General features: G+C 42.9%; 1 protein-coding gene across 3 annotated transcripts in view; it reads right to left on the reverse strand.

The window, feature by feature from the left end:
- Nucleotides 1-25,407, reverse strand: part of ST7 (suppression of tumorigenicity 7) — a 100,333-nt gene that overhangs the window by 37,438 nt on the left and 37,488 nt on the right. For all 3 annotated transcript variants that reach the window (XM_035126667.2, XM_035126666.2, XM_035126668.2), the window contains exon 2: nucleotides 7,236-7,318. In XM_035126667.2, the coding sequence (XP_034982558.1) occupies nucleotides 7,236-7,318 (83 nt within the window). The remainder of the gene's footprint in view (nucleotides 1-7,235; nucleotides 7,319-25,407) is intronic.

The raw sequence follows: 25,407 nt of genomic DNA on the forward strand, positions 1-25,407 counted from the left end.
TAATTTCCCTTTTAAAAAACCCTGCAAATATATAGAACCAGCCCCATTTATCCATTCCTGGGTCTGTCTCACCTCCCTGCTCTGGAGCTACTTGAAGTACTTAGTTAGCCACAGGTTCAACCCCTGCCATCTCCAGTTAAAAGGAGCTCAGGTAGTAGAGCTAAGAAAGGCCTGAAATATTCAAGAGTTGCTGCCAGTCAGAGCAGACAATACTGGGCTTAATGGTCCAATTCATAGAAGTCAACATTATATGCTAAAAGGGAAATGCCTAGCCAGTTATTACAAAGAGGCTTCTTTGCTGGTTTCTGTCCTTTTCATAGATTTTGCTTTTCATTTTTCTCACCCTCTGGAAAAAGGTCTATTGCAGAATTTGCTCCGGATATTCTCCACCATTTTTGTGTGTGTGTTGGTTGCCATTTTCCTCCCCCACCCCAAAATGTCCTGGAATGATGCAATATTGTGGAGAGTGAAAAATGGTGACCACGCTGCTCAACACAGTTGCAACATCAACAACTTTAGCGGGGGTGGGGGGAGAAAGCAGCTCCGTGACTTCTGCTGACAAGCCCCACCCCTGTGAAACTGGATAAATTTGGTGAAATGGCATCCCTTAAAACGTCTCTGTCTGCAAATAGGTTGCAGAATTAAAAGGGGAATGTTTGCATACAGTGCTCTTTTATGTATCCTGAATAGGATCTGCTTTGAATATCTGTTTGGGGTGAGTTATGTGAATTGAATATCTGTTTGGGGTGATTCTTCAACATCAGCTTCGTTGGACTGGTCATGTTGTGCGGATGCCTGATTATTGTCTTCCAAACCAACTACTCTATTCCGAACTTAAAAATGGAAAGCGTAATGCTGGTGGTCAACAAAAGAGATTTAAAGACTGTCTCAAGGCAAATCTTTAAAAATGTAGTATAAACGCCGACAATTGGGAAACGCTTGCCAATCGGAGAACAGCCTTTACCAAAGGTGTCATGGGCTTTGAAGACACTCGAAATCAGGATGCAAGGGAGAAACGTGCTAAGAGGAAGGCACGTTTGGCAAATCCACACAGTGATCAACTCCTGCCCGGGAACCAATGTCCCCGCTGTGGAAGGACGTGTGGATCCAGAACTGGCTTCCACCGTCGTTTATGGACTCATTGTTAAAACCGTGTTTATGGAAGACAATCTTACTCGGCTACGAGTGATCGCCAAAGAGAGAGAAGAAAGAAGAATGTGAGGGGAGCCCAAACTGACCTTGGCACTTTCTCAACCCCTTCTCAGTAGCCATACATGACAACGTACAGCACAGCACAAAGCAAATCGTAATGCCGTAGTGTAAACAGCAGCACCACCATTGCAGCGCTAGCATCGGACTCCTTTTCCTACATGTTTTGGGACCTTCTGCCCCAAACTGTGCTTGCAAAGGATGCAGCTCTAAGCCAGCTGTTTTCTCCATATGACGTTGGGTTACATGCCTCAGATATCACATGACCTTGCCATATCCTGCCCACCTACTTACTACAGCCAAGCATAACTTTTTAGCACCGTTAAGTGCAGGGCTATCACTCATATTCATACTTGTATCCTGGCTTGGCAGCAACCGAAGCAGTTTTACAGTTATTGCTTAAATAATTATTCAGTGTGGTTAAAACAAAATATTAAACAATTTTAGTATATATCAACTTTGTTTCTAAAGAAAGGCATAATGAAATCATAAAATATATAAATTAATGTAACTGCCAATATCCCTGAGCCAGCAGTACAAGAAATAAAATAGTAAGGTTCTGCTTCCGCATCACCACTGAATTATCTTGATGCAATGTAATGCACGGCTGATAAATTAAAACAATGTGAATATTCTTAATCACTTTCAGTTTAAAGTTATTAGTATCATTGTTATTTGCATATGAAAAGGAAGGCAGCCAAGCACCAATTTCTGTGAATTCCTGCAAAAATGGCCAAGTCGTGCTTTGAAAGCCTTCATCTTACTGTCCTAATTGTTGGGTCTCTTTAAAAAATAACAACAGACAGCTCCTCTTACTATAGTATCTACTCTCCAAGCCCCTTTTGTTCACACCTACAAGGGAAGTTTTAATTTCTCTGAAGGCTAACCGTATGCCTTGAGGTGCTACTATCTGTTCAATGAATACTCAGGATACATTAATTAATTCAGTAATGATCTCCCTTCTTGCTTGAAAACAACAACAACAAAGCAAGGAAGGTCTCTAAACCCTTTGGCAAATGTCGTTATTCTTCAGAGATTTCTTTTGTGAATACGCCTTAAGGAGCAGCGAGAGGCACTGAGGAGAGATTGCAGCTCTGGTGAACACATTGTTTGCGTGTCTTTTTGGCATGAACTGGAACACGTGGAAGGCATGAATTCCAAAGCAGGCAAAAAGTCTAAGGTCCAGCCCTTGGCATCTCCAGGTAGGGCTCTTGAACCCCTCTTGAACCCCTGAAGAGCTGCTGGCAGTCAGTCTAGTAGAGTGTTTCAGTGACAGAAGTCAAGCTCAATAAGGATGCTCTTCTGGTGACTGTTTTAGGTGACCGTCGAAAAGCTTTTTTTTAAAAAAAAAAAACTTTCTTAGGAAGATACCCAACATAATGCTCAGGGTGGGGTTGCCTTCAGTGAATTGAGGTCCAGGACCTTCAACAGAAACCACTACAGTCGTACCTTGGTTGTTGAACGCCCTGGAACTCAGAAGTTTTGGCTCCTGAACGCAGCAAACCTGGAAGTGATTGTTTGTGAATGTTCTTTTGGAACCCAAACGCCCGATGGGGCTTCCTGCAGCCAATCAGAAGCCACAATCTGGTTTTGAACATTTTGGAAGTCGAACGAACTCCCGGAACGGATTCCGTTCGATTTCCAAGGTACGACTACCGTGTTTCTCATATTATAAGACACGTCTTATATTTATTTTTTCCTCAAAAAAACACACTATGGCTTATTTTCAAGGGATGTCTTATTTTTTTCCTCCTCCTCCTGCCGTGGCCGGCATTGCTGCTGCTCCTATCACTATGTCTTATTTTCGGGGTATGGCTTATATTCCTTGAATGCTTAAAAATCCTGCTATGGCTTATTTTATGGGGATGCCTTAAAATATGAGAAACAGGGTATACTTGAAGGTTAGAATGATGTTATTGCCAATGGTCAAGAAAGACAGAAGCTGAAGTCTACACCACATTGATTATCCCTGCTGTACTTAATGCAAATAGAAGCTATTTCATTTTTAATGCTAATATTAATTTCAGTTAATTAATTCTCACTGTAGTCTGAATTAAGCAGAAATACCATATTTTTCCATGTATAAGACGCCCCCATGTATAAGACCACCCCTATTTTTTAACCCCAAATTAAGAAAATGCACTATGCACTACCTGTGTATAAGACGACCTCTTATTTTAATTTTCAAAAAATTAGGAAAAAATATAGTCATATACGGAAAAATACGGTAAGTACTTATCAACATTTCCATTTTCTTATCACAAAAAGCACAACATTGACAGGTACAACCCAAAATATAGCATCTAAAAGAATTCCTCTCGACATATAAAAATGTTAGCTGAACAGAGAAGCATCAAAACAGATGAGACAACCTAATAAAAACAATTCTGCTTCTGTAACAAAAGAAAGAACTTTAGCTCTACAATGTATTATCATACAAAATGTGGGAAATGGTATGTTGCTAACCAGATCTTTTCATAAATCTCCATAATGTACATAGTTTGGAGAAAATGTTTAACACAAATCCAAGTGTTGAGAAAATAGTTTTCACAAAGTTATAATGTTCTCTAATTAAATCAACAGCTAAGTGGGGAATATGAATGTCACAACGTATCAAGAAGCTGTAGGACACGGGTGTCAAACACAAGGCCCGGGGGCCAAATCCGGCCCGCCAGACCTCGTCATGTGGCCCTCCGAGCGCCCCAGCCAGCGGGACCCAGCAGCGGGACCTTGCTGCTGAAGTGCCGCGCCGACAAAGCTCCGACAAACAGCTGGGGCCTGGGGGGGGGGGTTTAGAAAGGCGCTGCGTGGAGCGCCCCGAGCCACAGCAGGAGAAGGAGGAGGCAGCTTGCCGGGTCAGCGCCCAGCAGCGCCGCACGGAGAGTCCTGAGCCTCTATGACGCAGCAGTGCTCTGTAGCACTTTGAATCCTCCTCCTCCTGCCATGGCTCGGCGCCTGGAAACGGCTGCTGCTGAAGCACAGACAAAGCACCCAGCAGCGCCGCGTGGAGGAGGAGGAGGATTCAAAGTGCTACAGAGCACTGCTGCGTCCCAGAGGCTCGGCAACCAACCCGGCAAGCCGCCTCCTCCTCCTCTTGCCTCAGCTCCTCCTCCTCCTGCCGTGGCTCAGCCTCATAAACGTGAGCTCAGCAGCGGCTCAGCCTCATGAATGTGCAACCCTGAGGCTTTACGCACGTCTCCTAAAACAGACACCTGCTGCCTCACGCTGCACGGGAAATGCTTTTTGCCCCTGGGTCCCTTCGCACTCTTTTCTGGCGCTGAATCAAGGCGGCGACCCCCCCTTCCCTTTCTTTCTTCCTCTCTCTCGTTCTTATTCTTTCTTTCCCTCTCCTTCCTTCCTTCTTTATCTCTGTCTTCTCTCCATCTTTCTTTTTCTTTCCTTCTTTATTCCCTTCTTTCTTTCCTACTCTTCTTTCTCTCCCCTCTTTCCTTCCTCTCTCCCTCCTGCTCCCTCTTTTCTTTCTTTCTTCCTTCCTTCCTTCCTTCCTTCCTTCCTTCCTTCCGTCCTTCCCATCTTTCTTCCTCTCCCTCATTCTTATTCTTTCTTTCCCTCTCTACTTCCTTCCTTCTTTCTCCCTTTCCGTCTTCTCTCCCTCTTTCTTTTTCTTTCCTTCTTTATTCCCTTCCTTCTTTCCTACTCTTCTTTCTCTCCCCTCTTTCCTTCCTTCCTTCCTCTCTCCCTCCCACTCCCTTTTCTTCCTTCCTTCCTTTCTTCCTTCCGTCCTTCCCATCTTTCTTCCTCTCCCTCATTCTTATTCTTTCTTTCCCTCTCTACTTCCTTCCTTCTTTCTCCCTTTCCGTCTTCTCTCCCTCTTTCTTTTTCTTTCCTTCTCTCCCCTCTTTCCTTCCTCTCTCCCTCCTGCTCCCTCTTTTCTTCCTTCCTTCCTTCCTTCCTTCCTTCCTTCCTTCCTTCCTTCCTTCCTTCCTTCCGTCCTTCCCATCTTTCTTCCTCTCCCTCAATCTTATTCTTTCTTTCCCTCTCTACTTCCTTCTTTCTCCCTTTCCGTCTTCTCTCCCTCTTTCTTTTTCTTTCCTTCTTTATTCCCTTCCTTCTTTCCTACTCTTCTTTCTCTCCCCTCTTTCCTTCCTTCCTCTCTCCCTCCCACTCCCTCTTTTCTTCCTTCCTTCCTCCCTCCCCTCCCCTCCCTCTCCCTCTCCTCAGAAACATAGGATGCTGCTTTATACTTCTGGCCCATAAACCCTGGAACCAGAGCAGCTCCAGTGAGTCAACCTCAGCCAGTCCCTTTGGTGAAGGGTGGTGGCTCACTGGCAGAACATCTGTCCTGCATGCAGAAGGACCCCAGCATCTCCAGGTACCATTAGCTCTGCAAAGCTCCTGCATGAAACCCTAGCGAGCCTCCACCACCCAGTGCAGTTACCAAAAATCATTTTTCAATAAATTGTACAATAATTGTACATTTGAATATCTACTTGCCATTATTCTGACTATGTTTCTGCTTTCAGAGCTAGTTATTACTGACATTATTACAAAAAAACAGTAATAATTGAATGCAGTGACAATAATTTATGATAATAAAGAGTGGACACATAGTCCTACAGATACAACCGGCCCTTTGAGGGTGACCAAACTGCTGATGCAGCCCCTGATGAATTTGAGTTTGACACCCCTGCTGTAGGATCTAAGGACATGAGCTTTGAATTCCAGAATTCAAAGGAAAGTGTCTGAATCAGTCGAAAACGTTAGGCAGCAATCCAATATCCACTTACCTGAGAGTAAGCCCCATTGAACATAAAGGGTCTTACTTCTGAGCAGATATTGCATTGCTTACATAGCTACATATCTCTATTATACATATCTCTATTATAATGCTATAGGTTATCTCTATTATAATGCTATAGGTTCTAGAATTTAATTAAAGTTTGAGGTGTCAAAGCTGATTTCCTTGGAGGTGATAGCTAGACTCATGTGTGTATTTAAGCCAGACCCAGTGCATATTTAAGCAGTGGGGTAGACCAGGCATCCCCAAACTGCGGCCCTCCAGATGTTTTGGCTTACAACTCCCATGATCCCTAGCTAACAGGACCAGTGGTTGGGGAAGATGGGAACTGTAGTCCAAAACATCTGGAGGGCCGAAGTTTGGGGATGCCTGTGCTAGACTTTGCTAATACTTTAATTAAGCTAAGCATCAAACACATGCAGGACCAGCCTTTTGCATTAGGAGTCATCCCAGGGTAACAAACCATTAGCAAAGGATGAAAGGGCAAATCTCATTTGCAAATGGGTGAATTTCCTCCCTCAACTTAGAGTTTAGTTCAGAAAGGCAATGCCAGTGTTTCGGGGCAGGTTAGCGTTCACAATGGCAGTGAGAAGTTAAGCAACAGAGCTACTAAGCTAGAGAGGGTATCAAAAAGCAGGTTGCTGATGTCTGTTGTGAATCCCATTCTGCGGCTATGAGAGAAGCCAGAACCTCTTGGAATGTAATGCTGGGGGATTCCTCCATGGTAGATTCGAATTGTATATATGTGTAAATAAACCATACCTCATAAAGACACCATAGTTTCCACTGTGTCTCATTGCCCAACAGAAGACACAGACTGTGGGCTAAAGCAACCCCAGAAATCCCTTGGAGATTGGGGTAGCATGGCACAATATGAACAGGATTTTAAACAATGTACTGATTTTGGATTCTGCTACAGAAAAAGCTGGGGTGGTTCCTATTGGCTAGGGATTTAAAAGATGGGCTTGGCCAATTTGAGAAGATTGACAGAAACAAGTTGGCAAGTGAAACTCTCTACAGCTGAAAATGGAAGCGTACAAGGCACGATCTGTCCCAGTTCCAGAATTTTGTCTTTTGAAAATGAAATTTTAGGCTTGAAGATGCTGGAGACCACACAGCCCATGGCAATGCAAATTCTTTTAGGTACACAAGAGACACAAAGTTGGAAGCAGGTGTGTAGGGAAGAAATAGCAACAAATATCAGATTTATTTATTTTTTACATTCAAAAGTTTTACGGAACTAGTAAAATACAACAATTTTACTCACCAAAATAAGTCCTGATATTAATGAAGAAGTTCCTGTGAGAGCAACGTAGAACTTGGGCGTCAATGTGTTCAAAAACATACTCACTGAAAGAGAAAGAGAAAATCACTTAGTATAGGACATTTTCTAACCTTTTGCAGTTCCAACATTTGCAAGTCCAATTAAATGTAAATTTACTGATTTTTGAAAACATCAGAAACCAGAGCATGTTGTGTTCTATACGAAACCTTAAAGCTTCCTATATCCAGCACAAAGCTGGACTTGAGAGAGCAGAGCAACATAAAGGCATTCGAGCCTTTGTTTCTGCAATCTATCTAGGCAGCTTTAATCTACCTTCTGGAAATGACATGAAAGACAGAGATTAACGAAAAACCTAACGTTGACTGCCTAATACATTCAGCATCCTTCTGCCAGCATATAGATGCGAGCCAACCAAGTTGTGCTAGTATCTTGCTCAACCTGTCTCCTGAGCGCTGTTCTGTATTACAGTGTCAACAAAACCTAGTAGGCAAGCATGGAAGATTTCGTGTCAGTACTTTCCCTTCAGATCCCTTGCGGTAGCTAAGCAGCTACAGGATGTCATAGCAAGGCAAAAGCTCAGCCCGAGCCAAGTGTGATGCAGAAATGCTTTCGTTTCAGAGAGTGACTGTTCCTATATGTCACTGGAGCACAATTCTTTATGCCAGCACAATCAAGGGTTCTTAAGAATTTATCGTGCATGAAGCCATTTGAACTGAATGATGGGTCTTGTTTTAACAACTGAAGCTGCCTGCTGCACATCTTTCTAGACTTCACCTCCTTTGTCTACCCTTGTGGAGGGAATGAAATTATTGCATAAATTGGAATTTAAAAACAGCACAGCCAAAAAACCCTCTGGGAGAACATTTTTCAGTTCACCTGTACGCAACGCCAGTAATTTCCACATCTTGCAATGCAGATGATAATATAGGGGCGGTCATCCCATAAGCCTCATGACCAAATGGGAATTAGAACTTGTGTTTTCCCAGTAATAGCCCCCAAACCTAATCACCATGCTGCCACCTTGGACTCCCTTTACTGTCTGCTCCTGCTGCCTGAGCAGGAATAGAACAACTTCAAGCAAAAGGAGAAAGTTTGCTTAGTCACCAGTTCCATGTCTTTTTTCAGCCCCTTCCTCAAAGATTCAATCTCTTATTGCTTACTCATTTAGAAATATACATCCCCAATGCTTCAGTATAGCTGAAGGAGCATCTCCACCCCCATATTTCAGCCCAGACACTGAGGTCCAGCTCTGAGGGCCTTCTGGCGGTTACCTCACTGCGAGAAGTGAGGTCACAGGGAACCAGACAGAGGGCCTTCTCGGTAGTGGCGCCCGCCCTGTGGAACGCCCTTCCATCAGATGTCAGTGAAATAAACAACTATCTGACTTTTAGAAGACATCTGAAGGCAGCCCTGTTTAAGGAAGTTTTTAATGTCTGGTGTTTTATCTTATTTTTAATATTCTACTGGGAGACGCCCAGAATGCCTGGGGAAACCAGCCAGATGGGTGGGATATAAATAAATTCTAATAAATAACAACAACAACAACAATTTAAAACAGGGGTGGCCATCTCCCAAGAGACTCTGATCTACTCACAGAGTTAAAAACAGGGAGTGATCTACCCCCTTTTGGGGGGTTCAGGTCAAAGCTGTTGAGTTTTTTTTAAGGAAGGGAAGCCCTGTTTTTTTGGGGGGGGTCTAGGTCAAACCTGTTGAGTTTTTAGGAGGGAGGGAGCCCCATTTTTGTTTAGGGCTTCAGGTCATAGTTCAGCTTTTTTTTAGGGAGGAGGAAAATTTTGGGTGAACTTTTTGTAGGGGTCCCAGTGATCTAGCAGTGATCTACCACAGACACCCAGTGATCTACTGGTAGATCACAATCTACCTGTTGGACGTGCCTGATTTAAAAGATCTAATTTTCTTTTACTAAGCATAAACTACAACCTGCTTCAGAACAGCATATTAAAAACATTTTGAGGGAGCTTGCTCTCCCCCAGTCAGACCCTTCCCAAGATGATGGCTGGGAGCCATACAAGAGCTGCTTAAAAACTGCCAGTGCCAAGGCATAAGCAGGCGCCCAAGTAGGGCCGGGATGCAAGATCTAGATGTCAGAGCTAAGGTGTGCACAGAAACAAACTGGAGCCAGGAGGACACTGTTGCATAGCCCAAGATCAGGGGTAGGCAACTTAAGGCCCGGGGCCCGGATGCAGCCCAATCGCCTTCTCAATCCAGCCCGTGGACGGTCCAGGAATCAGCTTGTTTTTACATAAGCAGAATGTGTCCTTTTATTTAAAATGCATCTCTGGGTTATTTGTGGGGCATAGGAATTCATTCATTGCCCCCCCCCCACCAAAAAAAAATCTAGTCCGGCCCACCACATGGGCTGAAAAAGGTTCCTGACCCCTGCCCAAGAAACAAAGCTCTTTGTAGACCTTCTGGAAGTTCAAGTGGGCCCCAAGGCCTGCGGAGGGAAGGAGTGCATGGTTTGAGAATACTTCAAGTTGCAGCAGCAATAGTTACTGCAGCGACACACAAAATCAAAGGCTCCTGGGTTCAAGCCTTGTCAGGTCCTAATGAGACTCACAAGAGGAGATGGCTCTCAGTTGTAAATCCGTGTTTGCACTTTACCAACGCACATTGTAAAGAGGGTCTCAAAAGGCGGAATTTTCTTCTCAGTAACAAAGCTAGGAAAATAAGTGTTCGAGCCTAACTGTGCTATTTTTTTAGGTGAATGATTCCCCCACCCCTACCACCTTTCATTTTTAGTATGAAGGAATGTTCAGTTGTATGAATTCTAGCAGTATAGCCAAGACACATCATGGAGAACTAGTTCAATACACATAATCTCTGTAAACTCGTGAGTTACTTGTCTGTCTTCAACCTTTAGATTCCTCAGCAGTCCAGTTCTTATCTCACTCTGGGATTTTAAATCTTTCTTAACCCGCAGGAGAGTGGAGAAATCGGGGTCAAACAGCATCTTCACACACATTTTAAACAAGAGACACTAGCATGGCCAATCTATGCAGGACCATGTTCCCTTCCCAGACCCTTCTACCTGATTTATTGATCAACTGATTTATTGATGTATTATACTGAATTTATTGTCACGCAGTACAAATACAGGAACGTTGTGAAACTAAGGAGGGGGAAAAGTTTGCTTCAGGTTAAGTACGCCTCAGGTTAAGTATGGACTTCCAGAACCAATTACACTCATACCTTGGGTTAAGTACACTTCAGGTTGAGTACTCCGTGGACCCATCTGGAACGGATTAATCCACTTTCCATTACTTTCAGTGGAAAAGTTCGCTTCAGGTTAAGTACGCTTCAGTTTAAGTACTCCACGGACCGTCTGGAACGGATTAATCCACTTTCCATTACTTTCAATGGGAAAGTTCGCTCCAGGTTAAGTATGCTTCAGGTTAAGTACAGACTTCCGGAACCAATTGTGTACTTAAACCGAGGTACCACTGTATTCCTGATTCATTCTGGAGGGTAATTGGAGGTATTACACCCGATGCTCATTTCCTTGTTTCAAGCGCAGCAATCACCCAGTTTCCTTTTTCCTTGTAGGACGAAAATGCACAGTATGCCAGGCTCCAGTTCCTATAAAATGCCACTGCAGAACATTCAACGCACCACATGAATCTAAATGCTTGCTAAACAGGCCCTTCCTTGCCAGGCAGCTGCAATTATGCTACATCTCTAAACTGCTGCGCTAATTTATTTCACTGCATATTAGGCTCACTAGATGAGACGGTGCTATGGAGAGCAACAAAAGAAATAAGTGCTGCTTGCCATAAAACATTTGACAGAGCTATAAAAATGATCAGTATCTTGGCATATGCAGCTGTCTCAACAAGCCAGGAGGAGCATTCAATTGCTAGACCTTTGCGGGGAGCGCTAAATATGATAATAGGCTTCTTCTCAATTTTAATATATGCATCCTGTTATGACAAAAGTTGTACTTGTATAGAAATGCCACAAATCCCTCTCCAACATTTATTATTGTCAATATTTCCATAATCTAAATAATATGCATAAGGAAGCACATATGATTATTATTACTTTCCCGGTTGTCATACAGATTTGATTTCAGTCAAAAAGCACTTCGTCAACGAGTATGTATGTGTGCCTGAGTGTGTGCCTGTGTGTGTGTGTATGTGTGTGGGAGAGGGTTATGGTAGTTCCTCACTATGGGTAGGTATCCTGTTTACATGGCACAAAGGTTTATGAGGTTAAGCTTTATTGAGAGCAAAGCCAACCAACTAAAACCCATTATCGGGAGTCATTTAATGTGATTAATGGCTTTGGTTCTTTGCGAACACCTGGTCAGCACATGTCTCTCTTCTTCTTGTACAGAGGATTTCCCTCTTCTCTTGACAAAAGCAGAGCAGCTGCACTGGTTCTATGTACTTTCAGTGTTTACAAGAAAGGTATGTAGCTGATTATGACCTATGGTCAGTGCAAAAACACTCCTTTGCCCAAAGAATGACAACAGTACCTTTGCCAGCTGCAAGATCTCCCTCATATTGACACCTCAGGGTTCTCCCAGAATACTCACTTATTGAATATTGGTCCTTATTTGTTTTCAGGGAGATTAGAAGATGTTGGTTAGTTAATGAGAATTACAGCCGTACCTAGGAAGTCGAACAGAATCCGTTCCAGAAGTCCATTCGACTTCCAAAATGTTCAGAAACCTAGGTGCAGCTTCTGATTGGCTGCAGGAAGGTCCTGCAGCCAATCAGAAGCCACAGAAGCCCTGTCGGACGTCCGGCTTCCAAAAGAACCCTCGCAAACTGGAAGAAAAAGAGTTTGGATTTGATATCCCGCTTTATCACTACCCGAAGGAGTCTCAAAGCGGCTAACATTCTCCTTTCCCTTCTTCCCCCACAACAAACACTCTGTGAAGTGAGCGGGGCTGAGAGACTTCAGAGAAGTGTGACTAGCTCAAGGTCACCCAACAGCTGCATGTGGAGGAGCGGAGACGCAAACCCGATTCCCCAGTTTATGAGTCTACCTCTCTTAACCAAAACGTCTGAGTTCCAGGGTGTTCAGGATCCAAGGTACGACTGTATTTCTAATTTTTTTAACTGAGAGGTTAGAGGATGTTACATCAAAGTAAATGAAATCCCACACTTTCCAGGGCATTTCCCCATCACTTTCCATACTGCAAAAAGCCCAGATTTTTTGGGAAGCGAGTTTGTTGCACACGGCTTTCCAATCAACTGTAAGAGTACGACCTGAATTGGCCTGTATGTATCCCATCCGGAAAATAGCAAAAGGTCAGGAAGTGCCCCTAGTCTCACATGAGGAATCTTGGATTAAAGGCTGAATACTAATACAATCACCCATTCATATGTATCCATAGCTTAAGTAGAAAAAACACATTTGAATTCGATGTTTACGTTTTAGCACCACCCTGCTTTCCTTTGTCCTATTGAGCTCTCACATTATGACCATTTGCTTTCTTTTAAAAAGCAGGTGATGATGATGATCCAAAGACACCTCTTGAGCATGTACAGAGTGACTTCCCTTCTACATTAAGCAACTAGTCTACCCACACACACTGAAAATGAAGGAATGGGTCTGATAGCAGACCTCTCACAATTAGCTTTCTTGAATGTATTCTGATGACACAGGCCAGAGATACTTTTTTGAAACGTTCTAAAAAGTGTAAATTTGCACACAGTCATATAACTTAGGGGGTGGGGGGAATCTCCTTGATGGCTTCAGCTGTCCAGTTTTCATCTCAGCAGAGGGGGAAACCACTGCTGTAGAAACAGAGCGAAATCTTCCCAGGCTTTCCAAGAGCAAGAAAAAACCCCTGCTGTGGTGTCACATCTACACTCTCCACACCAAGTTCCTCTCAAGGAGGTAAGAAGTCAGCAAAACAGTTCAAAGATAACTCTTGAATCTCGGAAAGAAAAAGCTCAAATCAAGAAGGCAGCATGCTGAAAATCAGACTCAAAAACACCCAAAGCTCCATGGAGACCAAGGCTATAATTATCGACAAGTAGGAGGTTACACTTCAAGCTGCTTGGCTGCTCAAGCTGCATTAGATCTTTTTAAAACTGTTAAACGTGTCTTCAACTGTCATGTGCTCTGGCACAGAGAATTACCATCAAAGCCATGACTGCTCGCCATCAAAAGCTAAGGCGTGATTTTGTAAAAAAAGAAGAAGAAGAAGAAGCCGAGCTTCTTAAATCTACAACGTTTTCAAGTTGGGACTGGATCCAATCTAAATGCAATGCAATGCTGCTGCAATGCGCTCTACGTGGGGCTACCCTTGAAGGTGACTTGGAAACTACAACTAATCCAGAATGAGGCAGCTAGACTGGTGATTGGGAGCAGCCGCCAAGACCACATAACACCGGTCTTGAAAGATCTACATTGGCTCCCAGTACGTTTTCGAGCACAATTCAAAGTGTTGGTGCTTACCTTTAAAGCCCTAAACGGCCTCGATCCAGTATACCTAAAGGAGTGGCTCCACCCCCATCGTTTTGCCCGGACACTGAGGTCCAGCTCCGAGGGCCTTCTGGCGGTTCCCTCGTTGCGAGAAGCCAAGTTGCAGGGAACTAGGCAGAGGACCTTCTCGGTGGTGGCGCCTGCCCTGTGGAACGCCCTCCCAACAGATGTCAAAGAGGAAAACAACTACCAGACTTTTAGAAGACATCTGAAGGCAGCCCTGTTCAGGGAGGCTTTTAATGTTTAATAGATTATTATGTTTTATTTTTCTGTTGTAAGCCGCCCAGAGTGGCTGGGGAAACCCAGCCAGATGGGCGGGGTATAAATAATAAATTATTATTATTATTATTATTATTATTATTATTATTACTACTACTACTACTAAATGGCTCTTGCGTTACTTGAAATGCATCATGCTGGCTGGGTTTCTCAAGTCTTCTTGACTTTGTTGCCCCGCTGCACACTGTATTTTTCGCTCCATAAGACACACCTGACCATAAGACGCACTTAAATTTTCAGAGGAGGAAAGGGGGAAAGTCCCATTTTGGGGGGGGATCAGCTCACAGTTGTGCAGCTTCTTTTGCAAAGAGGAAAAGCCCCATTTTTTTAAAGGATCAGCTCAAAGTTGTTGAGTTTACTTTGCAAAGGGAAAAATCCTGTTCAACTCACAGTTCTGCAGCTTCTGATAATCAGCCAGATAATCCAATCAGCCAGTCACATGTTGCTGGGGAAAGGAAATAGCCTCCCTCTCCAGAACATTCAACAATGGAGGCCTGGGCAAGGGGGCATGGCCGGGAAGGGAGCTAGCGTTCCTTATCTCCCTCCCAGATCTCTTTTCAACACCCCTCTTTCCCTCTTGTTAGCCTTTAGCTCTTTAAAAAAAAACCCCAAAAAACGATCTGCTTTTTGCCCCTGGGAAATTCGGCTCCAGGGACAGACAGTTCCCCCTTACTTTTTAGGAGGAAAAAAAGTGCATCTTATGGAGCGAAAAATACGGTAATTTCCCCCTCTTTCCCAGGGTGTGCGCAAGTAGGGGCTGTTTTCTGAGCAGAGAGAGTTTACATACGGTAGTCCTGGAGCTAGCATTTGTTATTGGGTTTCCCTGTTTAGAGTTCTAATGCTTGTTGGTACTATGTATTGCTAAATTAAAAAGGAAATCTGTTACGATTTCTTTCTGTTTTACTGTATTTGATGTTTGTTTGTGAGCTGTGTGGGAAGTGGGTGTACAAACCCAGGTCCAGAAAGAACTTCCTTTTTTGTGTGTGTGTAGCTACAGCTTAAATGTGAGTTTTAGTGCCTTTAAGTACTGATACGCATTGCTTCGATATCTCAGTAACAGAAATAACATAAAGATGTTGGTTGACTACAACTCCCATCAGCCCCAACCAGCACAGCCAGCAATCAGAGATGATGGGCATTGTAGTCCAGCAATATTTGGAGGGCACCACAATCACTGTCCTAATGTAAGGTATCCTTTAGCAATAGTGGTCTGTGTTTACTACTGAAGCAGAGCTAATAGCAATCTGCAGAAACCCCCGATTTCAGTTTGCTCTGATTCAACGGTAAAACACGAATTTCCCTGGGGGAAGTGGCAGAAGGAAGGGGGAAAAAACCCACTCAGACACAAACCTGGAAATCCAAGCCCTGCGTCTATAAATGCAGCACTAGGAAGTGTGGATAAGCCCTCATCTAAGCTAAAATAGTGCAAGACACACTAAGGTATACATTTCCAAGGCCACATTCACACCATTAACTGAAAGCACTATGATAAACAATCATGGCTCCCCCAGGAGGAATTCTGGGAGCTATAGTTTGTTAAGGGTGTTTGGGAGTTGCTAGGAGACACCCTATCCCCTCCCTTAGCTACAATTTCCAGAGTTCCCTGGGAAGAGGGACTGGTTGGGATTCTAGGAATAATAAGAAAAGATGTTGCAACATAGGAAAGTACCGGTAGTTCAGCTTTTGCTGTTGTTTTGTTTTAAAGCCAAGGAAAGCTTTCTCAAAATGAAAACAGGCTTGGAAATAAAACTTATAGTTGTTGGGAGGGGGCTGTTTTGTTTTCAAGTGAGCGCACTTGCCTCAGAAACTGAAGTGGCTGTATACATTATTAAACATCACGGGCAGTTAAGGGAATAGGTCTGATGGCAGCTTAATGCCAGTAAGTGAAAGACGATTCAAATAGTGAAGTTTTGCAGCAGCTTCTTAAAGAACTTGGTTTTGGCAACTGTCAATAAACAGATGTTCCGAAGGTGAGGAGCAGCCACTGGGATTAGACACCTAGTTCTTCTGAGAGGCATTGCACTCATAGGGAGCTGGAGGGAGAGGGAGAGACAGCTTCTCCATCTTCTGAAGCCCCTGAAAAGCGCCTCCTGGGTGTGTGTGGGGCCCCTCTGTAAGTGTGGGAGTTTGTTCAGGAGGTTGCAGGGGAGAACAGGGGAATATGTTCTCTTTCCTCAAGACTCCACTGGATCTCACCCTCTTGCATGCAGCAAAAGAGCCCTTTAATTCGCAGTAGGGACAACCTAGATCAGGCACGGGGGAACCCACCAGCTCCAGCCAGCATGGCCAACAGTCAGGAATGGTGGGATCTGGAGTCCATCTGAAGGGACACAGGTTCTCCATCCCTTATTTAGATTCTCAACACACTCACCTCTTTCATACAGACTGGGCATACTGATGATTTAAAGAACGGTTATGCCCTTGGACAGATTTTAGAGACTGCATGAGACATGGAGATAATGCCTCAGGGATGTGCGCTCGGCAGAGAAGTAGTGCAGCTGAAAACCTCAGGGGTGCTTTGTGCAAATGCATCACTCTGTGGAAAGTGTAAAATGTCTCATCTTATCAAGGGTTAGGGTTGCTTTTGATAACATATTCATGCATGTATTCCAAATAATAATGTATGGTAGTATTATTATTATTATTATTATTATTAAGACATTTTCATATTTTGCAGCGTCTTTCTCCAGGCTTTTCCACCAAAGATAATCAACAGTGTTACTTCTCTTAAGCCTATCCTAGATATACTTCCAGGTACCGGTATTTCAAGAAATTGTCTGTAACTCAGTGGCAGAACACATTATTTGGTTTGGTTTTTTGCAACCTTTGCTATAAAGGAGCCCTTCCAAGACAGCAAAACGACCCCCACCTGAATCCTTCGAAAGCTGTTGTCAGTTGCAGGAGACAATACTAGGCTAAGTGCTCATGGCCAACATATTACAGGCCAAGGCTTGCTCTGACCCATGCTCAGTCCTGGGGAAGGGGGTGTTACATGTCCAAGTGGGCATGCCCCAAAGTGTAAAAAAAAGAAGAAAAAAGAAGCCTTTCTGGAGCGAGAGAACAGCCTGCAAACTGGGCACCACCATCAAAAAGATCCTATCCCAAGTTGCCACCCACCATACCTCTCAAGATGGCAGAGGCACCCAGAGGTGAGCCACTGATCTCAATGCCTGAAAATCTCAATGCACAAGCTACCTAAATTGAAGTAGTTCGATCATCCAGGTACCCTGGTCATGAACTCTGTATGGATTTAAAAGACCAACACCAGCACTTTGAACTGTGCCTGGAAATTAACTGAGCGCCACTGCAGTCACTTAAAGACTGGCAAGGGGGGTTACAATACTAGGAAAGCAAAACCAGCAGGTTATTTCAGTCTTGCTGCTGCTGCCGGACGCATGCTGAGGATTATTAGCTAAACCCCAGAGAGTCATTACCTCTTCCCTCAAGCAGGCTGATAGCAGGCTTTTCACCTGGGAGCTTCCTTGGGTTAATTTAATAGTCTTGTCTAGGAAAACCCTTCAGAGATTGCTCTGCAAATCCCAGCCAGAAGGCTAACAGAGATTAGCGTCGCTATGATCTTGCTGCCAGTGATTTTAAATATACTCTTCTGATTCATGTCCAGAGCTGCCAGGGTGGATTTGATTTAAATCAAACTGATTTAAATCATGATTTAAATCACTATTTAAATCACTAGTCAGTAAGGCTTGATTTAAATCATAGTTGATTTAAATCATAAAGACTAATTCTTGCTGGTATAACTTTAATATGCAAGTAGATGTAGATTTTTAGAATAACAACTTTTCATATTAGTTTTTTTATCCCCAGTTTAATAGGTTAATCATTCATATTTGGACAACTTTACTGTTGTACTTAGGAAGGAGAAAAATAATCATTACCTTAATAATAACAATTTAAATAGATTTATTCAACTGAAACAATAACATTTCAGCAAATGTTATTTGCTTAAACAAACATCCATGTTTGTTAACTAATTTGGCTAAACAAAAACAATATATATATATTTTAAGAAACTTAAGACTGTCAGCCCAGCCTACACATGAAAAACTTAAATACTGTCCACTCCAAACAATCAGAAAAATATTGTTTCTATTCTATTCACTGAACTTCTTGAAACTTAGCACTGAAGGGGTTGCTTCTGTATTCATAGGTTTGTAGAACAATAGGATTAAGGTCTTTTTCTCAACTCTGTTCATGTTATAACATTTTTGCTGTGAAGAAGAGGCATGTGATCTCTGTTTAGTCAAATTCAGTTTTGAGAACTGCAAAAGTAAACCAAGCACCTGTGATAATATCTTGTAGGCAGAGAAACTGCCCAATAATCTTACAAAAACCTCTGGAAGAGCATAACATTGTGAATGGATTAATGGAATTTATTTACCCCCAAAATTAAACATATACAACCTTATACTACAAAATTAAAAAACTAATCTTTATTTCATGATGGAATAACCTTTGGATGGTAATATGTTTTCCTCAAAAAGCATTTTATTTAAAAAAATCCAATTTAAATCAAAAAAATCGATTTAAATCAAAAAAATCCGATTTAAATCAAAAAAATCCGATTTTTTTGATTTTTTTTAAAAAATCATTGATTTTTATCCACCCTGAGAGCTGCTAACGACTGTTACTCGGGGAGGAAGGGATGCAATGGAAACACAAAAACAACAACAACCAAGTTTCCTCTTAGACGGCTGCAGCTGTGAAAAATAAGTATTTCATATTGGTTGCTAATTTGAAGCATAAATCCAGAAGACGACTCTGTATGTAGCAGGTAAACCTCAAGAGAATTTGAGATTTTGAGAATGGGCTCAACAAACTGTCAATATGGCACTGGCTTTATTTATTCATTTCATAAAATGCGTACCCCACCCTTGATTGTGAAAAATTGTATACATTACCTCAAAATGGCTTACAAAAGATAAAACAGTAAAAGCGAGACAATTCTACAACTTGATTTACAATCAAGATTTTTTAAAAAACAAACAAACACCAATTTAAAACATACCAAAGTTAAAAGACTACAGCAAATTAAAATTACCTCAACTTTCAAAGCATCTGGTAGGCTGGTCGGAACAGAAATATTTTTAGCAGGTGCTAAAAAGAGCACAGTGAAGGTGCCTGATTGATCTCTTATTACCTCTTTTTGTATTGTTGCCACCTCCAAAAAAAAAAAAAAACCACACACCAATCCATTGCCTTTAACTACTTTTGTCAGGAAATAGTTTAGCAAATGGTTGGGGAAGGCCCATGGCTGAAGAAGGGGAAGCCACCTTTTCTGGGTAACTATCAAAGGTCAAGATGCAAGATCAATATCACCAGGCAAGCCACCCCTAGAGATGAGGCTGCATAATTAATATAGCTGAAGAGCTTTGTGATGATTAAGTGGTACTGTATATAAATATATAAATGAAAGGCTAGCTTCTATTTGCTTCAGATAAAATGCTGGTCCTCAAGTGCTTCAGTGAATCTAAAGTTGCAGAAATGGGCAAGTCCCTTTAAACAGAAGAGCTTCTCTCACTTGTGAGGATGTGTTGCAACCTTGTCTGTTACTGGTTGCTGAAGCAACATTCTAAATTTGTTCCAGCTTAAGTGTCACACACAACTGACTGCTTCCGATTGCCTTGCCATGGCCCCTTTAGTCTACTAGAGCAGTGTTTCTCAACCTTTTTTGGGCCACGGCACACTTGTTCTAGGAAAAAAAATCCCGCGGCACACCAACTCTGTGCCGCCCTATATTTACTTTAGTTTGGAGGGGAGACGTAAAGCATGCCACTGAAGAAGGGCATTTGCAGAGGCGTTAGTCAGTTTGCAGTTCTTGGGTTTTTTTTTTAAAAAAAGAAAAGCCCACAAGACAGAGAGGCTGTCTTCCGTGGCACCTTAAAGGCTGGAGCCCACTTTGTCTATCTTTTGGCGGTCCTCAGAGAGAGGTAGATTACACACACGGGTGCAAAAAGTTCATGGTGTAAAAGTTGGAGTTTAATGGCAAAAGACTGTTGAGGGGTTCCTTTGCGGGTCTGTTCTGCATTATGTCCTTGGCGGAGCCACTCGCCGCCTTCTCCCTGTGCGCGCAGCCCCGGCGGCGGAGTTTCTGCAGCGGAAGGGAACAAACGACGGACCGACCTCCGATCGGTCCCTGTCTGCGTGGGCTGGGGCTTCTTGGTGAGGCTCCCTTTTGAGGCTCCCACATGCGGCTCCGGAGCCGCGGGTTGCCGACCCCTGGGCTAGCTAGAAGAGCACCTCACCTTCTGCAGGACTCCTTGCCGAAGAGGCCGCTCACTCCCGCGCCGACCAAGCCCCGGGCGCCGCCAGCAAGAGGAGCGAGAGCGAGACAAACAGCAGCAGGCCGTGGTGGTGGCTGTTGAGAGCTGCGCTCGCCCTGCCCCCGTAGTGACCCGGCCGGCTTCCTTTCCGGCGGGTCAGCGCCCCTAATGGCGGCCGCCAGTCAGGTGACAGGGCAGCAAATCGCCCTTCTCGTCGCCAGCGTCTCGCGGCACACCAGCCAGCGTCCCACGGCACACTACTGTGCCGCGGAACAGCGGTTGAGAAACGCTGTACTAGAGCCACCACCTGGAGCAGGTCAGACCCACAAAATCATGCAACCGCGAAGAGGCTGCAGGAGTTTTACACATAGAGAGTTGCCAAGTGCTTTGCTTCTGCTTTTCCTGTCTCTGTTGCAATGTGCAAAACGGAGGCTCTCGGCTGCAACAAGAACTGTAAGCTCCAGATGATGCCTGTAGAGGGTGCAATGTTCTCCCCAGGAACAAGATCTCAGAGTCCTTGCTCTCTATGCATTACAGCAGAAGCTGGGGAATCCATATCAACAAAAAGAAAAGAACTCACACTGAAAATCACCTACAGGTGGTACCTAACACCAAGAAAACTAGCGCTAATGCGCCCAGAAACCTCACCAAAATGCTGGAGAGGGTACTCCTTAACAGGCACATATTTCCACATGTGGTGGGAGTGCCCCCAAATCCAACTATTCTGGACAACAACCATACGAGAAATAAGCAAAATAACCAAGCAAACATTAGAAATGACCCCAGAATTGGCCTTACTAAACACCTTCCAAGACAATAATGCCCAATTACACCACAAATAACTCATAACCCACTTACTCTCCGCAACCAGGAGCACCATAAGGAAAGACCTGTCAGGAGGAAGCATGGACCAATGGTACCAAATAGTATGGGAAACAGCCTTATTAGAAAAACTAACCAATAAGCTGAAACTGAGACGGGGACAAATAGAAGACAACTTCACCCCGGCATGGCTCCCTTTTATCACATACATAGCCCAACAAGACAATGACAAAAACCCACCAACAGCATACAAATCAAGGGTAAATAGAGGGAGGGAGAAACAGAAGGAGTGGTACAAAAAAGTTGGAAAGAGGATATGGGAAAGGGTGGGAATGGGGTAGAAGAATTCTATGAGGAATTAATGGACTGATGATATGGAAGACCCAATACTGGCTTAAATTACGGAATTCGCTGAAATCTCCAGAGAATCTGGAATTGGTGGAAGGAGGGATGGAGTTGCTATTGTTATAAATGTATTATGTATCATGATATAAGAGATAATAATTGAAGGATGATTCATTGTTAGCAAAAAATAAAGGTGAGGGAAAGTTATGGATTATATATTGAAAGGTAAATAGAAATATCAGATTGGAATTATTGGATAAATGGAGAGAAAAGTAGAATTGAAATATGAGATACCATGGATATTGAATACTGTTAATCTAGTTATTATAATGGACCCAATATGGGGAGAATCGGGGAAGTCCTATAACGAAGTTATGAAAAAAGATTTGATTGCTAGATTTTTATTTTTATTTTTTGCTTGTCTTTCTTTTTCTTTTTCTTTTTCTTTTCTTGCTTTGCTTTGTATGTATGGTATTTTGTTTTTGTCTTGTTTTTTGTATTTTTGGTATGTTTGGTTGCTTGAGAAAATTCTTAATAAATATACTTTTAAAAAAAACAGCATACAAATCAATATGGCTAACCTGATCCAAAACACCCACCCACCCTCACTCACACACAAAACAAAGACACACCACAGCCAACCCCAAATGAACAACCATACCCTAGGCCAGCCCCAACATCTCTCACCACCAAAGGAACACAAGCAAACAGCAGAGAACCTGCACAAGCGACACTGACAACCCCCCCCCCCCAATATATTAAGTAAAATAGAAACATCGTCACCCACCCCCACCCATCTCTCCGCCATCTACTTCTTTTCCCCTTTCTTCCCAATGTCTCAACAAACGAAACTGATTTGTAAAAATGTTACAAGAGACATTGCATATATCTTTGTAAATCAAGAAAATATTTAATAATAATAATAAAACCAGAAGCTGGGGGAAACAGAAATGCAACTCATTCATGGTTTTTATACATTTTATCCCTTGTGGCTTACTGTGTGTGTGTGTGCACGCACACACACACACAATTACAGACTCAATCACTGAAATTTCAAGAAGGTTGATTGTTAAGAGGAACATGGAAGTTAAGAACTGCTGTGCATAACAAACACAGCTTTAAAAAATCTACAACATAATGATCAAAGTGAATAAGTAGATTAAGAAAAAATATTTAAATAGGACAGGCTTGAGCTGCTGAAAAACCAGTGCCAACCATATCAATTAAATTAACAGTAAATTAAGCTGGAAGCTACAAGTCAAGGAAATGCTGCAAAATACTTTGTAAAAATGACATTTTATAATCTTATGTCAGCGAGTCTCAGATATTTCAGGGTGCTTTTTAAAAATACCCAATAAACACTGCTGTATTTTGAAATCACAGAACTTCCAGCTTCACTCAATTTCTATACAAACCTTCATATATACTGGGATTCTTTTGCTAATTCTTTTAAATTGAAAATATACTGAATTTCAAAGATAAGATCAATTTCTATTTCTTTAAGCAGCACTCCTACAGCATGTGAAAACGAAAAGCTGCCAGCTTCAGTGGAGTGGATATTGCAACATTTATAACTTTCATAAAACCACCCAGGTCTGCCACTTTTACAAGGCTTCACACGTACTTCTACCACCATCAGCATGACTAGAGTCTTGGATAATGGCAATATCTGATAACTGGGATCAAAATATAAAACGAACACACACAATTGCATTTGAAGCAGCCCTATTTTGTAAATGACCCTTAACACATTTGCTGCATGCAACACGGCGCAATTTCTGCCATAGGCTTCTCAAGGAATGGCAATGCACATACAGAAAACATTTCTAGTTTAAAGATTCTGTTCTACACTGACCTGTCTAATTGCTGCAGGGCAGTAAGGAGAGAGGCAGCCCTGTTGACCTAGGCACTTCTTGCGGCTGACTAAGTGAGGGTGAGGAGCTAAAAATCAGCTGTGCTCAATTTGAAACACCTGGCCCACAGACTTGTTTACAGAGCACTGCTGTAGCACCTGCTCCTTACTAATCCCTAATCCATCTGCTGCTTTTTTGTGTGGTTTGGAAGGAATGGCTGTAGTGGTTGGTTGTTGGGTATTTACTGCTTGGAGAAAGACCCTGAGCAGATAGATGGGATATTGAAGAAGTTGTGACAGTCCTATTGGCACAGAGCTAGGTGCCCTCCACTGATTCTTGGGTGTATGGCAGGCAGGGCATGAATGGGCAGATTATTTTCATTTTGAATTCCAAGTCTATACAAGTTTTTTAATCAGCTCAGCTGCCTTTGTTGTACAAAGCGACTACAGTGGTACCTCTACTTACGAATTTAATGCATTCCGAACGCACATTCGTAAGTCAAAAAATCCCATAGGAATGCATTGGGAGTAAAAAATCGTAAGTAGAAGCAACCCTATCTAAAAATTCCTAAGTAGAAAAAATCCTATCTAAACTGCATCCAAGATGGCGGACGGAGCTCCATTCGTAAGTAGAAACATTCGTAAGTAGTTATTCGTAAGTAGAAGTACCACTGTATCTCAAAGCAAAATGTTTTGTTCTGATATCTTTTCCCGCAAAGCAGCTTCCATCCGAAATAAGAAAAAATATAATTATTATTATATTTATATACCACCTTTTATCAGAAGATCCCAAGGTGGTGTGCAACATTAAAAACACATTACAGAACATCAATGATACAAACATAATAAAGAACACACTGACAGACAGCCTAATAATAAAATAAGTCCACTCCCCAACACTTTCACAAAGTAATGGCCTAGCTGCATTTCAAGCAGCCTTAGATCACCTGCCAATGCCTGGCTCCTTGTATTTTCCCCTGCCAGAAGTAAAGTGGCTGGCACCTAGAGAGAAGGCCTTTTCCAGCAGTGGCACCCAAACCATGGGACGTCCTTCTCTAGGAGGTGCTGATGGAAGCCAACCTTGTTTTCATTTAGGCCTTGGGCAAAAAATAATTTTATTTGTTCGGGCTTTTAATGGACTGTACTTGTAAGTAGTGTTGACTGCTCTCTTACTTGCTCTTATCTTTTATTTTCAGGTGTTAAGTAGAAGTGTTTGCATTGCATTCTTATATCTTGCAAATTGCCCTGAAATTAGTTTTGAGGAAAGGTGATATGAAAATGTTTTAAATAAATTATTTTGTCAACGAAGAAAACACGATTATTTATTCGCGCGTGCACACACACACAATTAACTAAGTCACTGCAATTTTGAAGATTGTAGAAAATATGGAGGAGGGAGGGAGAGACACACCAGAAAGCACCAGGGGTTGTTGTTTTTAAGCAAGTACTCGGGGAAACTGCCTTCTAAAAATTAAATATTTTTTAAAAATGGGGGAGATATACACACAATGCCTGAGCCAAAAATCCACCTATATCTGTAATCAATAAAGTTGTGTCTATTTCTAATCTAGATCATTGTCTGCTTGAGTTTATCAATCACATCTTACGTTTAGCCCCTGCCCGGCGGGGAGGAAGGAGGCAGGACTGCGACTGGTCCCGCAATAAACAAAGAAACATCATGGTGAGTTTCTTTCCACCTATCTTTCCAGAAAAAAGCACTGGAAAGCATCATTGCTATCACTGATGAGGATGATGAGTAATTAGCAAAGCACCACACCCCTTCCACCCCGGTCATCAGTGTTGTGTCGTGAACCAAACACAAATGTGCAAACAGAAGACTTATTTAGGAGTATAAAAAGGATATGTCTTAAATCAGGGGTCCCCAGACTTACCGGGCTTCGGGCCGGAGGGCAGGGGAGTGCGCACGCAGCGGGCCAGAGGGAGGGGGAGTGCGCGCCCGTGCGCATGCGCACATGCACATGGCCGGGGGAAAAATCACCGAAAATCGCTTGTGCGCATGCGTATGGGCCTCCCCGCCCCGGAAGTGCACCGGAAATGACCTCTTCTGGGTCGGGAGAGGCCCATACGCATGCGCACAAAGGATTTTCGGCGATTT

The sequence above is a fragment of the Zootoca vivipara genome, chromosome 10 (genome assembly GCF_963506605.1).
Source record: "Zootoca vivipara chromosome 10, rZooViv1.1, whole genome shotgun sequence".
NCBI classification, from domain to species: domain Eukaryota; kingdom Metazoa; phylum Chordata; class Lepidosauria; order Squamata; family Lacertidae; genus Zootoca; species Zootoca vivipara.